General features: G+C 39.5%; 1 protein-coding gene and 1 pseudogene across 1 annotated transcript; one reads left to right on the top strand and one right to left on the bottom strand.

Moving 5' to 3' along the window:
- Nucleotides 1-1,433: 1,433 nt before the first annotated feature.
- On the bottom strand, nucleotides 1,434-3,150 carry LOC104953242 (potassium voltage-gated channel subfamily C member 1 pseudogene; annotated as a pseudogene).
- A 987-nt stretch (nucleotides 3,151-4,137) lies between these two features.
- LOC104953235 (CD81 antigen) lies at nucleotides 4,138-14,401 on the top strand. The gene is made up of 8 exons (XM_010780155.1): nucleotides 4,138-4,423; nucleotides 5,991-6,105; nucleotides 10,842-10,939; nucleotides 11,023-11,097; nucleotides 11,201-11,314; nucleotides 11,407-11,505; nucleotides 13,170-13,253; nucleotides 13,747-14,401. Exons 1-8 carry the CDS (start codon nucleotides 4,358-4,360, stop codon nucleotides 13,810-13,812), a joined length of 717 nt encoding a protein of 238 aa, XP_010778457.1. The 5' UTR covers nucleotides 4,138-4,357; the 3' UTR covers nucleotides 13,813-14,401.
- The last annotated feature ends 389 nt before the right edge of the window (nucleotides 14,402-14,790 follow it).

Raw genomic sequence — 14,790 nt, 5'->3', positions numbered from 1 at the left:
GTAATACGTAGTACCGTGGATTTTTGGATCTTCAAAGAGCTCGATTACGATGGCCAGTCAGGCAAACAATTACATTCGATCATTGGTAATCGACAATCGGTCTTGATATATGGTTAAATTAAAATCAGTAGGCGAGGCTGTAATTTCTCCAGCTGTTACTCTCATGAGTGAGGCGGAACATAATAGTTTTATCATGCCAAAAAGCTGCTGTGTCGTTTATTGCACCTCAAACATTAAAACAAATCCAGAGTTACGTGTTTCTGTACTTCCTCTAAGAAGAAAGGACAGTAACAGAAGAGCTCTGTGGCTTCAGGCTCGATCGCCATTCAAATGACAGCCGCTGTTTCCCCCAAAAGTGGGCGGGGCCGTAAAGTGACGTAGATGTTACTCTCATCTATGAAAATCGATAGCCTACTGCTATATTTAACCATATATCGAGCCCAATCGTCTATTTCTAATGGCTTAATGCAATTGTTTGCCTGTCTGGCCATTGGAATCGGGCTCTTTCAAGATGCAAAAATCTCCGGTTTTCTTACATTTCTGATCGGATTGGCAAAAACGACCGCCGTTCAACTGAAAGCATTGTTTCCCCCCAAAAGTGGGCGGAGCCGTTATTTTTGCCCGGAAGGGACGCATTTGTTACTCTCATCTTGGCTATTGCTCTGCTGGATCGATTGTTGTGACCTCTGAGATGAGTGTCTGTGTTTTCCTTGTATTAACAGTCTAGACTATATGGTGTTGTAATGCTGAAGCATTACGGGTGTTGTTATTGCTAAGTATTGCTTTGTGATGGTACCCTTTACTCCATGTATTAAGGTGCGTTACAATAAGACATCCCCACGCTGTGTACGTAGATGTATGCATGATGGTGTTGCTCCGTGGTCTTCATTCAAGGCTTCCGACAGGTCATCTCAAGGTCATCAAAAAACCTATTTAAACCTCCTATAGCCATCCATCTTTGTGTCAAAATCAAAAGACAAAGGCAGTCAAATACACTATAGGGCTGCAACCATAGTCGACTAAAAGTAATCCCCAACTACATTTTTTCAAGTAATTTTTCATTGAAAATGTCATTAAAAAGCTTTGGCTTCTCAAATATCGACAATTTTGTTTGGTGAATATCATATTTAAGTGAATATATTTGAATTCTGTGAAACAAAACATTTGAAGTCAACAAGCTTGGACTTTGATAAACTGGGAAGCACACTTTTCATCATCGTCTGACTTTTTACACCAAATAATTCATTTCGAAGATGACCAGATAAATCGATAATTTACATAGGCCTACTTAAGTTGCTCCCCTAATTACAACTAAATTGTTCTCGTAATGCAACTTTGAAAGTTGTGACATTTGCGTTTTTGTTTTAGCACAGAATGTTCCCATGAAAACTCCTAATGAAGTTTCCGATCTTTGGTTCAATGAGAAAAACTACTTAAAAGCAACTCACCCTTGCATATTTAGAGGAGTAAGGGTCCTCAAACAGAGCCCAGACGTGTCTCTGCCACCGGCTCCACAGGCTTCCACTCCGGGCATCGTGAGTGTCTCCATGCGCCAGCCTCCTTGTCATTTCATCCACATCCTCCTCGCCATGCTCCAGATCTGGCTCCGCGTCATCGTTCGCCAGGTCCAACAGGCCCCCCCCGCCGAAACTATCAAGGGCCTCCTCTGCCTCCCGGTGCTGGCGATAGTTCATCCAGCAGCATGGCTCCACGTCTGTCTCATCAATCTCCCAGAAAGCCAGCTCCTCCTCATAGAGGGGCCCGCAGACATCAGCCGGGCAGTGCAGTTTACCTGTCCTGTAATAATTAAGGATATGTGCAAACACGCCAGGGTGGCGGTCGAAGAAAAATTCGTCGATCTTGGCATCATAGTCAAAGTGGTTAGGGGCATCAGGCTCGGCTAACTGGGATAATTTAGTGCCAGGTAGGGTGCGCAGGGTGCTGCGGTATGTCTGATGTCTGATCCCTCCCACGTTTATCACAATGCGATCCTTGTCGTCGCTCAGGCCCATTGCGTCCCTTAGGCATTTCTCCAATAAGTTCCCTTCATCGCAAAGGTAAGTCTAGGAGTGAAACCATGCACCACAGGGATCTCACTGATGGGAACTATTACATAAATGAGGCTCAGAACAACCTGTCGTTTCTCACCAACTAATAAAGAAATCGTGGCTGCTTGACACGCACCTGGCTACATCCACTCTAAACCCTGTGGTTTCTACAGGTCTGTCATGCAACTTCAGACGCTTATAGCTGCCGGACTCACTGGAGGATATCAAATCCAAAAATCATTGCAGCCAACGACAGTAGCCTACCCTAAGAATGGACGTCACATAGTCTGTAATTCCAAGATGTCGAGATAAAAGCACTAACGCTGACACATCTCCCCCCCGCGAGCAGAACACATCCAGCTCATTGCACTCCCCAAGTTGCGGTAATTGATCAGATCACTGCTGAGCTTCTTTGTGACTTTCACAGCAAGGTGACTGCGGTGGTGCTGAGCGGACAGCGCCTTCACAGCCTCCTCTGTTGCTGCCTACAGACTCACCTCCTTCACACCGACGCTCAGTAACGACACAGCTCTTTGTCTCAGCACAAAGATGCTACCCAGATCAGGAACTTTCCCTTTCCTCCATGCACTGCTGATGAAGAAAAAATACACCCACAGCCTGAAGGGAGGCAAACGCTGCTTTCTGTGCGTGGTTAAATAAAAAATGAGAGTCAGAGATGAGAGGACGACAAGCCTCCTCAAAAACGCCCAAACTGCCTGTTTATTCACACCGTGCCCAGCTCTCCTCTCAGATCACATGGAGCATGCAGCGGACCCTGCGTTTGTTAAAACCCGCTGTCAAGTCCTTAAATTAAAGCTGTTGCACGTGTCATCGCCACCCAATTTTTCTCACTTAACGTCGTCGCTCGGAGGGTTATGGTCGGTGGGCGTCTGTCACTGTCAGGAGGGACTTATCGCATGCACAGCTGGTTGGAGAAGGTGTGACCCTGGAGCCATGCACGCGCAGATCCGCCCATACCATCAAAAAAAGTCTGATCATAATGTCTCCTTATAGCTCCGTGATTTATGGATGTGTGATGCAGACCCGTGTTGAAAGTCTACATGTGCTGGTCGCTGCACCAACTGTGGAAATATTTTGAAGCAAAAAGTTGAGAAAATTATTTTGGTTTTTTGCACAACTCTTTTGTGTTGCCTGGGTCTGTAGCTTGTAATCGTTAGCCTCCACCTGTGTTTGAAGTGCCAGCAGAGGGCGCCCTTAGTCACTTAGTAATATACTCCCCTTTTGCATTCCTGTTAAATAAAAAATATGAAACACAAGCAAAGTGATGGAAGAAGTACTCAGATTTCTAACTTAGTAAAATTAGCAATACTACATTGAAAAGTGATTTGTTACAAGTAAAATTCCTGCACTCAAAATCAAAAAAGTAAAAAAGTATCAGCATCAAAGCAAATTTAAAGTAGCAAAAAATCTAAGTGCTCCTTATGCTTAATGGCCAATTTCAGAATCTAAATATATTGAGTTACCCCATTATTATTGTTTTTTTTTTTCACAGCTGGTAAAGGTAGAGCTAATTTGAATAATGTATACTGCTGCTGGATATCTTAACCTATAAAGTCAAAGTTTATTTAATAATTGATTTAGTTTTTTTATTAGCTAATAATTTAAACCTAAAAGGTAAAACCTGTCAAATAAACTTAGTGTCGTGAAAAGTTCAATATTGGCTTCTAAAATGTAGTTGAGAAGAAGTAAAATAGTATAAACTGAAAGTACTTAGGTAAACTACAAGTACCTCAAAATGATGCTTTACTTGAGTAAATGTACTTTTTTTCTATCCACCACTCCATAACCATAAGGGGACAACATTTGAATGTTTTTTGTAACATGAGTCATTACATCAGATTATGAAATAAAATCCTCTGCCAAGATGTCTTATTTCTATACATATTTGATGTTGATTTTGTCTTTTTAAAACTGGTTTAATAATTAAAATGGACTGTGAACTTCACTTCCTTCCTTTCTTTCTGTCCATTCATTTCCCCCATGAGAGTCAAGGGAGGTTTTGTCCTATTCTCACCATAACCCATGTTTAAAGTTGCAGAGGAACAAAGTAGGGCTCTCAGTGTCGTTCCCTCTGCCTTCTTCTCCTCCTGTCCTCTTCCCTCGGTGGGCAGTTCCCAGTCTCGGTTTTCAATCTTCATTATAAAGGAGGAGTTGGCAACACAGAGGCGCTTATACCCAGCCGGCCTGAATAAAATCTTGCAGAGACAGAGACTGTGTGATCCGGGACAGTAGGCTGACCTCACAGTGTGTTTGATTTGCAAAAGGACAAATTGGTAAAAACTGGCAACATGGTTGTGGCGGGCTGCACGAAATGCATCAAATACATGTTATTTTTCTTTAACTTTATTTTCTGGGTGAGTTGAACATATTTTACTTTGGATTTGCTATTATGTTTGTTCTTTTATTGTCTGAGTTGCTTCCTTTTAACGTGTTCTGTTCTCCCTGTTAAGGCTAATAGTCTGTTAAGCTCAGAGTTTAAGGTTAATAAATGATACATTCCGGAGAGTTTCCTGCCCTGCTGTACTAATTATGCTGCTGTGACATTCAGCATCAATAGGAGAGGCACAGCACAAACCTTCTCCAGGCTGGAGTGGTAACGCTCTTCATCAGAAACGTATTTTCTGCATGACCGAGTGGCAGGGCAAGGTGGCTGAGAGCAGCACTTCACACTGGTTGGGCTTCAGTCTGTCACTGCTGGGATACAACTGTTATTTTCCTCACATTAACTCTGCTTTAGATCAATCGTTTCAGTTAATTAACTTGTGTTCATATTATTGAAACACTGAATTCTGAAGTTGTTTCCGATGAACTAAACTTCCTTCAATACTGGACCGTTTCTTGTTTTTTAACTAAGTCTTGTTCTCCTCAGATTAAACATGTGAAGAGGGAGATTGAACAGGACTAAAAGGGCCTCTGGGGGAGGGGGCGGCTGTTTTTACTCTTGTCATTTCCTTTGTTCCTACCTGGTCACCAGACTCATTTAGTGCCTTTGAAGCTTTTAAAGAGTGCATTGGTGTATTTTTTATGTATTTGTTATTTCGACCATCCAGACTGATCTGAGATTTGTTTTCTAAAAAGTTATTTCACCAACAAGGGACTTGCCACAGTTGTTCCTAATGCATGTCTGTATTTTACACTTCGTTACATCATATCAGACTTCCTGCAGATGTTAACTTCACCCTTTACCCACTGAATGGATCACTTGTTTGTGAATTTCCATTTGAGTTTGCCCGTACAGAACAGTCGTCTTTTTTTAGACAACTCCCCATATCCTGGACATGCCGCACTTGATGGAGTGTTTCCTCTGTTGGTTTTGCCGCTGTGCCTGTCATTGTGAAAACCATGAGCCCTCTCTTCCTTGTTTTGCTATTTTTCATGTCGAGGATTGAGTTTCCTGTTTCTTTGAGAACAATGGAGTGCAGAATAAATGTGCAGATGCGTCTTGATATAAACATAGAAGAAATCGACAGCATGTCAACAATATATAGCCCTGATCCTTCGGTAGTTATGCTCCATCAGCTTTTACAAGATAACAGTTTACCAGGATGTTTCTGCCTTAATGGATGTGAAGTAGAGGCGAGATCAAGAGGGATACAGTTGAACAACAAAGTTCTTGACTTGGTTTAAACAATGTGTTGCTGACGTGTCTGTGCTGTAGGTCAGCGAGGTGTCAGGATGTCCTCTCGTCACTAGAGGACAGTTCACTGCTGAACAGAGAAACTTTAGCAGAAAGGTTTGAATACTTATTTGATCTTAGGAGAGTCAGGCCTTGTACGTTCTCTCTTGATGGGTCTTTTTTTCAAGTCTGAAAAATGGATAACTACAGGTTGGTTTTAATATTCATGCTAACGTCTCTCTTGAATATCAAAGTGAAGAAACATGAAAGAAAATCAATTAAAACCTTCTCTCTCTTTGGGACAGCTGGCCGGAGGTGTGATCTTAGCAGTGGCCCTGTGGCTCCGCCATGACAGTCAGACCAGCAACCTCCTCATCCTGCAGTTTGAAGGCCAACAGGCTCCGGGCACCTTCTACATCAGTGAGTATTCAAACAGGGTGCAAAGAAATAAACAATGCCTTTTAAAATATAACAGTCAACTACAGCAGAACATTAACATAATCCTAACATTACTGGATTCAAGTCCTTACAAGATAAGTGTTTACTTCAGGGCTACTATATGCAGCCTCCTGTGACTTGCCTGGTCACCTTCCTACTTCCTTCCTATATCCTCAGAAGCGTGTGTCCTTTGTGAGACACTAGATATGCTTCCTTGCAAGGTCCTTGGTAATTCTGTCCTTGTTCCTTGTTGTCAGGAAGCTCACTGTTAACAGAGTGATGCAATTTACCTAATTGACAGAAAATACCTGTCTTTCACACTCAGCTGGATCCAGTCCAGAAATAGTAACAGTGGTGTGACGTCTGAGAGAAGAGCAGGAAACAGGACCTGCGTAGATCCACAGCGTGACTTAAGAGTCAAGACTAACTCCATCACCTCAGTGTTTTTACTCAGCTGTCCCTCCGATCACTGCATACTGTAGGTGATGTTCTCTAACTCAGATCAAAAAACATGTTTATGACTTCAGCTTCAAACTCCTTTCTTGAGAGAGGGCCAGATGTTTCAGACAGATGTTGAGACATGTGGGCTCTGGTGCATAAACAAAGCCTTTATGTGCCTACTGTCGCTCGCACTTTAAACTATCTGAACCTGAGGAATTCTAAGAAGTTTTGTATGTCTTTGTAAACTAATTCAGGGATTTGTGCCTCAGATTTTGGCTCATATCATGTATTAAAGTCATAAATCATCATCATGTTTCCTTTGCTACCAGACTTTGGCCCTAAAACCTGCAATAGACGATGTGAACATATCAAAGGTCCCTCATCTCGGTGTGTTGTGGTGGTGAACTCTAGTGAGCCCATTAATTTACATTTGGGCTCCTGCTGCACTCCCATACTTACCCCTCAGTAAGTATACAGAGCGAATGCGAGCCCATGCTTTTTATAGAGGAATAGCACACTCGTGATTTTAAAGGCAGGGCGGCAAGAGAGGCCCACCCAGGCGAGATCAAGGGACTGCTTCTTTTTTTTTAACCCTCCCTTGAACATACGCCCTTGAATAATTCAAATAACCTTGTACATCTGCACATTACCCTTCAAATTAGAGTTTGGAGTGGATGTTTTTAGCACACTGGCACACCAAAGTGGTATTTATGTAAGGCTGAAAATACACATACTCCCACCTCTTAACCAGTGGCTGAAATCGGTGGCAGTTGTCAGGAGTCTGGTGGGGTTAGGGCTCCAGCCTCTCAAACTCTAGGAGCTACTCTAGGAAAGGCTGACAGATTTTGTTACACAAGCTCTTTCAGTACCTTACACTGTATGTATAATGCAGAGCCTCGGCCTGAAGGACTTTTCTGCAATATTTCATAGCCCAAAGTGCTAAACTAGAAGGATGCATACGCCAACTGTGAGGAAACAGTTTGACAGAAAAATGTTGTGTGTCTTTGTACACAAAAGCAAAACATTACTCTGAGGTCTCACAGATACTGGAACAAGCTTAATCCAAACATGACATTTCTAACATCTCCCACATGGAAATGGCAATAAACAAAGACATTTGGGGTTTTAAAGTCATATGTTGCCTCGTTAGCTTAATGTATCAATAAAAAAGCTTTATATTACAATTCAAACAGCTGTACACTGGGGCTTTTTGAGCTCTGATTCTCTATCATTTATTCTGAAAATAAAACTTATTTCCCTTTCTTTTCATCAACTTACACTTCAACTGATTCCTACTCTTTAACTTGAAGTACTTTACCTCGTATTTAAAGAAAAGGTTCATATTTATGAAAATGTGCTTATTCGCTTTACTGACAAGAAATTAATGAGGAGTATTCCACTCTCATGTTTGTACTTTAAACCTTAAAAGTAAAACAACGTTGACACAAAGAAAAGGTTCTTGTATGATAAATGTGTCACCATTTGTCATAGTTTCTGAGTAACTAGTTGGTTGGACATTTGGTCACTACTTGCCGTCATTAAAATAAATTAAATCAGCTTAAAGTAAATGTTTGGTTGTTGTTCTGACTTGTTCCCATTCAGTAGTTAACTTTTCCAATTAGTCCCAAACCACATGAATGCAGCAACAACACCCATATCTTGCAATGTTTAGAAAATCGGAAATAATTAAAGTATCTGTCATGTGTTTTGGATTCGCTCCAAAATGTAATTGATGCTTTCTTAGCCAATGCTGCACCATCCCACCAAGTTTCATGACATCTGGCCTGTACTTTTTTTTCTGTCATCCGGCCTAAAACATAATGTTCTTGGCAGAGATAAAAACGTTTGTCTATTTCCTTTAAGCTATAGAAGCGTTACTGCTCCAAAGCAACTATTTACAGTACACATTCTTCAATGATGTCTGAGTTGTCAATGGGTTAAACTTTAAAGACACAGTAAGGTGGGCTACAGACATACTGTAGCTTTAACTAAGAGTATATTCGCTGCAGGAAGTCAACTCTGTCAACAGGAAATGCATATATGGAGCCTTTTTTAATATATTTAATCTTCTACTCAACATGTAATCAGTGACACACAGTATGTGTTCATCTTGGTTCATTGGTGTCATGCTATGACAGTGTGAACAAGACTCCTGGCTCTTTGTTTAAGATACTGGATGAGAAAAGTCAGAGCTGTGCTTTTAGATGGTCCTAACCTCCCCCTCTTCCCCCTCGAGATTACACTGGGAAACAAGAAATAAATGAACTTCCCCAGTGGAATAAGATTGCCCGTCTCCCTGAAAGTCCCTATGGCATTCAAACCTCAAAGGGTGTTGTCATAGTAATGGCAGGCAGTGGAAATAATGGCTGCTTTGCCGCATTGCTGGGTAACTGGCCCTGGTAGCCGTTTCTCACTACAACAAAACCTGAGAGAGAAAGAGAGGAGGGGGATAAAGCAGGAGGGGTGTTGATTAAAGACATACAGAGTTAGAAAGAGTGTAGATGTATCAGTGATGTGTGCAGTACAGCAGGAGTCAGGATCTCTTCCCGGGCCTGTCTGTCACTCTGTCAGGATACTTTAGAGCCTGCGTGTGTTTCGTTCGCCTGTGAGTAAGTATAGAAACCCATTACCAGACCCCCCCCGCACCGTCTTCCTAAAAGTATCCACATCCTTTACTTGAGTCATAGCAACGATACTTTACCTACTGTCAGGTAGTTATTTGGGGGAATGAAACTGCTGCAACATAAATCTATATTCATAGTTTTCTCCAATCCTGTTTTTTTATGTGAAATATTGATTATCTAAATGATATCAAGTGATGAGAGGAAATAAGAGATAAAAGGCCCCGACTAGCTTTCATGTAAGAGGCCAACATTGTTAGAACCAATCCAATCTTTAACAATGTATTTTATAATTCAATTTTTTTGTACTTATGTTGATTTTATTTTTGTAAAAACCAAACCCCTGTGCATTATCAAAAGGAAATGTAAGACCTGTTTTAATCCTGTGTGTTTTATTGTAGAGAGATATTAGTTTATAAGCTTTAATCATCGTTTTTTTATTATTATTTTTGTAAAAGGCTCAATTTTTGTAAATAATGTGTTTATTTAATTGATCTTTCGTACTTTTATTTATTTATGTTTACACTTTTTTATTTCTGTGTGAACAATAACGGCCTTTACTTGAAATTGAAAGTAAATCGGAACACATTTGATTATCTGTCACCGCTGGCCGTAGGGATTTTACATTTAATGAGTTTTACTGTTCCAGGTGTGAGGTTGTTGCGTCATTAGATTATTCAAAGCAAACTGTAACCGCTCTGAAACTTCATCACCTTCAGGTAATTTATTCATGCAGGTTATTGATTGTATTAATTCCTTTTGGAGCGGAGCCAGCCAACCTCTAATCTCACTGCGCCAAAAGAAAAAGATCACAGGAGTTAGTCATTTGGTCTCTTAATATTATGCAACAGTCTGCAGTCTTTAAAGCAGTTTAACACATTTCACATGTTTCCCATCCACAGAAAATGAGATATAAATAGATATAAATAGCCACTAATGAATTCCTTCATGTCACCAAGTGCGTACTTGTTCTCTAAATTAAACACATACTCCCAGAACAACAGATATTTCATTCCACCTTGACTCCGTCCTGAACGTTTTCATTTAAGTGTAAACATAATCCAGACCTCTGCTGTAACTGGAGCTTTATTGCTCTTCATTGACTTTTTCCTGCAACATGACTACCTGAACTGGAGCTTGTTGCACACGGCTGTGCCTTTTAAAGTCATGGAAACTGTATTTTTATCATCACTATGTATAACAGCCAAAACATTGCTCAACCTCCGAGTGTGAATCTCTCTATTTCAGTTTAATCACACCATGATGAGTGTGTATATGTGGGTGGGTAACTGTATATTCACGTGGGTCCCCCTGTTTCCTGGGGAAGAATAATGCTTGGGGGCAGAGGTCACAGCAGAGGGGGTTGTGGGTAAGGCATTTTGTGGCCTGACAGCTGAGCAGAGTCAGCTCTTACTCAGTATCCTGGGGTCGTTTTGCTTCAGGATGTCAATGATGTCAAGTCATCCTACAGGGAAGGCAAGGAAAACATGCAGGAAGTTACTTACCAAACAAAACTTGGATCAATGATCAGCACACTGCTCTGACACTGCTGCCCCCTAGTGGTGCTGAGGACACATTGAGATACATGATATATTGAGACATTGAGATACATGATGAGATACATTTCTTTACATTATTATGTTTCTGTGTCTCCAGGTGTGTACATACTGATAGCTGTGGGGGCTGTGATGATGCTTGTGGGCTTCCTTGGTTGTTACGGTGCCATTCAGGAATCTCAGTGCCTGTTGGGGACTGTGAGTATTTCTCTTTTATCCAGCAGGAAGTTGTTATTTTTGTTTAAATATATAATCTTTTCCCCTTTATTTTCTTTCTTTAGTTCTTCTTCTTTTTGATTATCCTCTTCGCTTGTGAAGTGGCTGCAGCAATGTGGGGTTTCATGAACAAGGACACCGTAAGCAACACAAACTCGACTGAATCTTTGATATTTCTATCGATTTTCCACCTCTGCGCTCCAGTGAACCTGCTCTGTTTGGTTTCCTGTCTCTGAAACTCAGATCTCCAAGGAACTGATCAATTTCTACGACTCTGCATACATCAAAGCTGTGGACATCTCCGGCAATCCCAGCAAAGACTCTGCCATCAAGGTGCTGGAGGTTTTCCACTCTACGGTACGTCACTCAACATCACTTTACCGATTTTTGTTAATATTTCGATAATTATTATTTTGATCATGCTATATGTTCCTTTGTCTCCCCTTCAGCTCGACTGCTGCGGTAAAGGAGACGACACCGCTCTGTTCAAACAAGTCGTCGGCACCTTGTGTCCCAGAAAGACTCAGGAAGATTTTCTGAAATCTCAGGTATACTTAAATGATTTTCACAATACCTGGTACAGAAATGGTTTTCATTGGTGAATGTCTACCCTCCCGGAAACACATTTAACGTTTATTTATTAGCAACTTTAGAAAGAGATACATTTATGGTTTTGTGAAATAGCAAGGATCTGGTTGGTTGAAAAAGGGAAAATATGTTGATTACCTTGTAGTAGTAGTAGTAGTAGTAGTAGTAGTAGTAGTAGTAGTAGTAGTAGAGAGTAGTAGCAGTAATAGGTAGTAGTAGTAGTAGAAGTAGTAGTAGTAATACGTAGTAGTAGTACAAGTAGAAGTGGTAGTAGTAGTAGTAGTTGAAGTAGTAGTAGTAGTAGTAGTAGTAGTAGTAGTAGAAGTAGTAGTAGTAATAGTAGTAGTAGTAGTAGTAGTAGTAGAAGTAGAAGTAGAAGTAGTAGTAGTAGTAGTAGTAGTAGTAGAAGTAGTAGTAGGTAGTAGAAGTAGTAGTAGTAGTAGCAGTAATAGGTAGTAGTAGTAGTAGAAGTAGTAGTAGTAATACGTAGTAGTAGTAGTAGTAGTAGTAGTAGAAGTAGAAGTGGTAGTAGTAGTAGTAGAAGTAGTATAGTAGTAGTAGTAGTAGTAGTAGTAGAAGTAGTAGTAGTAATACGTAGTAGTAGTAGTAGTAGTAGAAGTAGAAGTGGTAGTAGTAGTAGTAGTAGTAGTAGTAGTAGTAGAAGTAGTAGTAGTAGTAGTAGTATCGTCGCCAATAATAACATATCAACTTGTGTAACAAATTGACTTTTTTTCCCAGTTAGTTGACTATAAATAAATCTTCAGGAAGAACAAACTGGGCAATGTTTTAAATCCATAAGCAGTACTGCTCTTTGGCCATATTGTTTTTTTTATACACTGTCTGATATTTAATTCACTATAGTTGCCAAGAATAGAAATTCCTATCTGATTAGTTTATTGATTAGTTTGTCCATTTACATTTCCAGAAGATATTCTACATATCAAAGATGTTGATTATTATGCAAAAATGAGATAACTTTACACAGTGCAAATGGCCTAATTTGACACTGTGTTAATGTTGTATTATTTTAATACATTCCCAAATATGAACATTATGATCTAGTGTTACAAATAAAAACTCAGCATTTACCTCAAGACTGTCACAAATGTATTTATTATAATTGTATTGTCAACAATGTTTACATGATGCTGAAAGTTGGAACAGATACAGAGATTATTATTAAGCAGTTACACGTTTTGACATGAATGTTTAAAAAGACAACTGTTCACAACTACTTTATTTGCTTTATGTAAATAATCTTACAGTAATATAAAAGATAACATCACATTGCCTGTGGTGTTTTCCTGCCGATGTATTCTTGGTAAATGTAACCCCGTATTGGGTTGGAGCTATATTCAACCTATAGCAGCAAATAAAGACTTTTATCCTTTTCCACTCCTGGCTTCTATTTATGTTTCTAATAGATAACATATGACATCATTAATTATTCAGAGTCATGCGGTCACAAGCTGCTGAAATTCAGCCCATTGTTTTGACAGCAGTCAGCTCTCCATTACATGGGCTCCCGTACAGTGTGTGTACAGTGTGTGTACAGTGTGAGGGGTAAACACTTGTCATTTATCAGAGTGTCACGCTCAACTTTTTTATTTCTGTCTCCTCCCAGAGCTGTCACTATAAGCTGATCGAGCTGTTCTCAGAGAAGCTCTACCTGATCGGTCTGGCTGCCTTGGTGGTTGCTGTTATCATGGTGAGTGTCAGACTGGACATGTGACGGATATTTCACACAGCTGCAGTGTGAAAGGCTCAGATCATGGCCAACGTCCCTGAAACATTACATCAAACATTACATCAGCTCTGATCAGGGCGTAGTTTATTATTTAAACTAATCAATCGTTTGATCCAAATATCTGCTGTTTTGATATTCGTTAAAGTAATTTTAAAAGCAGAAATGTCTATTTTCATCCTCAAATATGGATATTTTCATACTTTTTGTTTTATATCATATTCAATTGAATATCTTTGGGTTTTTGACTGATAAGACATTTATACACATCGCCCTGGACTGTGTAAACTTGAATGGACCTTTTTCAATATTTTCTGACATTTTATAGATTATATGATGAATAAATGAATCCAGAAAATAATTGGCATATTCATCATTAATGAAAATAATCATCAATTGAAGCCCTAAATGTGATTAAACCTAGTGAATTAAGCCATTCTGTCCTTTTCCCATGTAGATCTTCGAGATGATCTTCACCATGGTGCTGTGCTGCGGCATCCGGAACAGCCCGGGGGTTTATTAGAAGTCCAGCCAACAGGCAACATCAGCCTTTAATGGGATTCTTTATTACTTGTTCCATGCATCACCTCCTCCTCCTTATGAATATGACACGACAAGATGGATACCTCTCTTTTTTTATTCTAGATTAGAAAATACAACTTGTTTTTAATATTTCTTATCCATAGAAACTCACCTTTTCTACTTAATAATGTAGCTTCTCTAAGTCAGATGTTCTTAATTTATCACACAACAATTCATATGAATCTTTTATATGTACGGTATCTTGTGAAATATTTCTATGAGGTCATAATGCTGTTTTTACGGATGTATAAATTGTATATATACTTGTCGTATGTTAATAACACTAAGGAGGGTGCATGTATTCCCTGATTGATTGTTTGTTAAACAGTGTTAGAATATAATTTAAACTCATGTACCGTCTTACTCTAATGATTTTCAGGAAGTTAACCTGTGAGTTTTTTAGTTGACTGTCTATTCCTTGTGTCTAGTGAACCATCGTCATACTTGTGAAACACCCATCCTTAAATAAACAGTCTTCTTACTCAACCTGTTTTTTAATAATGCTAATAAATTATGTCATTTTTATTTTCCTTGCTGAAGTACACATATTGGTTTTTCACAGGGTTTCATTTTGCTTGTGACTCCAAAAGATGAAGCAAATTATTATTTTCACATCTGCAAAATGAAATACACATAATCAGAGAGGAAATCGAACTTCTCAGATTATCTAATTCTAATCATTTGAAAGGCATTAGGGGTATAACTATGAAAAGAGGGAGCAAGGAAAAGAGAAAAAGAAGGAAATAAACGTATGTTGTGTGACCACATGACTGGAGTTTGTTCAAGTTTTTTCTTATTTCCTTCAATCGTCTTGTTACCACTGAACCAATTCACAACACAGATGTTAATAACAACAAAATATACACCATTTGAACATTTTCAAAGTACATAGTAATACAAATCTTAAAATCAGTGTTTC

This window comes from Notothenia coriiceps, unplaced genomic scaffold (assembly GCF_000735185.1).
Source record: "Notothenia coriiceps isolate Sejong01 unplaced genomic scaffold, NC01 NC01_scaffold00000461, whole genome shotgun sequence".
NCBI classification, from domain to species: Eukaryota; Metazoa; Chordata; class Actinopteri; order Perciformes; family Nototheniidae; genus Notothenia; species Notothenia coriiceps.
Note: the sequence above shows the minus strand (reverse complement) of the source record. Positions and strands in the feature narration are given on the sequence as shown.

Bases quoted from the DNA above. Each gene is read 5' to 3' on its own strand.
- LOC104953235 (XM_010780155.1), top strand. From the start codon at position 4,358: ATGGTTGTGGCGGGCTGCACGAAATGCATCAAATACATGTTATTTTTC. The intron at 4,424-5,990 runs GTGAGTTGAACA...TCTTTGGGACAG, and splicing joins TCTTTAACTTTATTTTCTGG to CTGGCCGGAGGTGTGATCTT. The intron at 11,098-11,200 runs GTAAGCAACACA...TCTGAAACTCAG, and splicing joins GTTTCATGAACAAGGACACC to ATCTCCAAGGAACTGATCAA.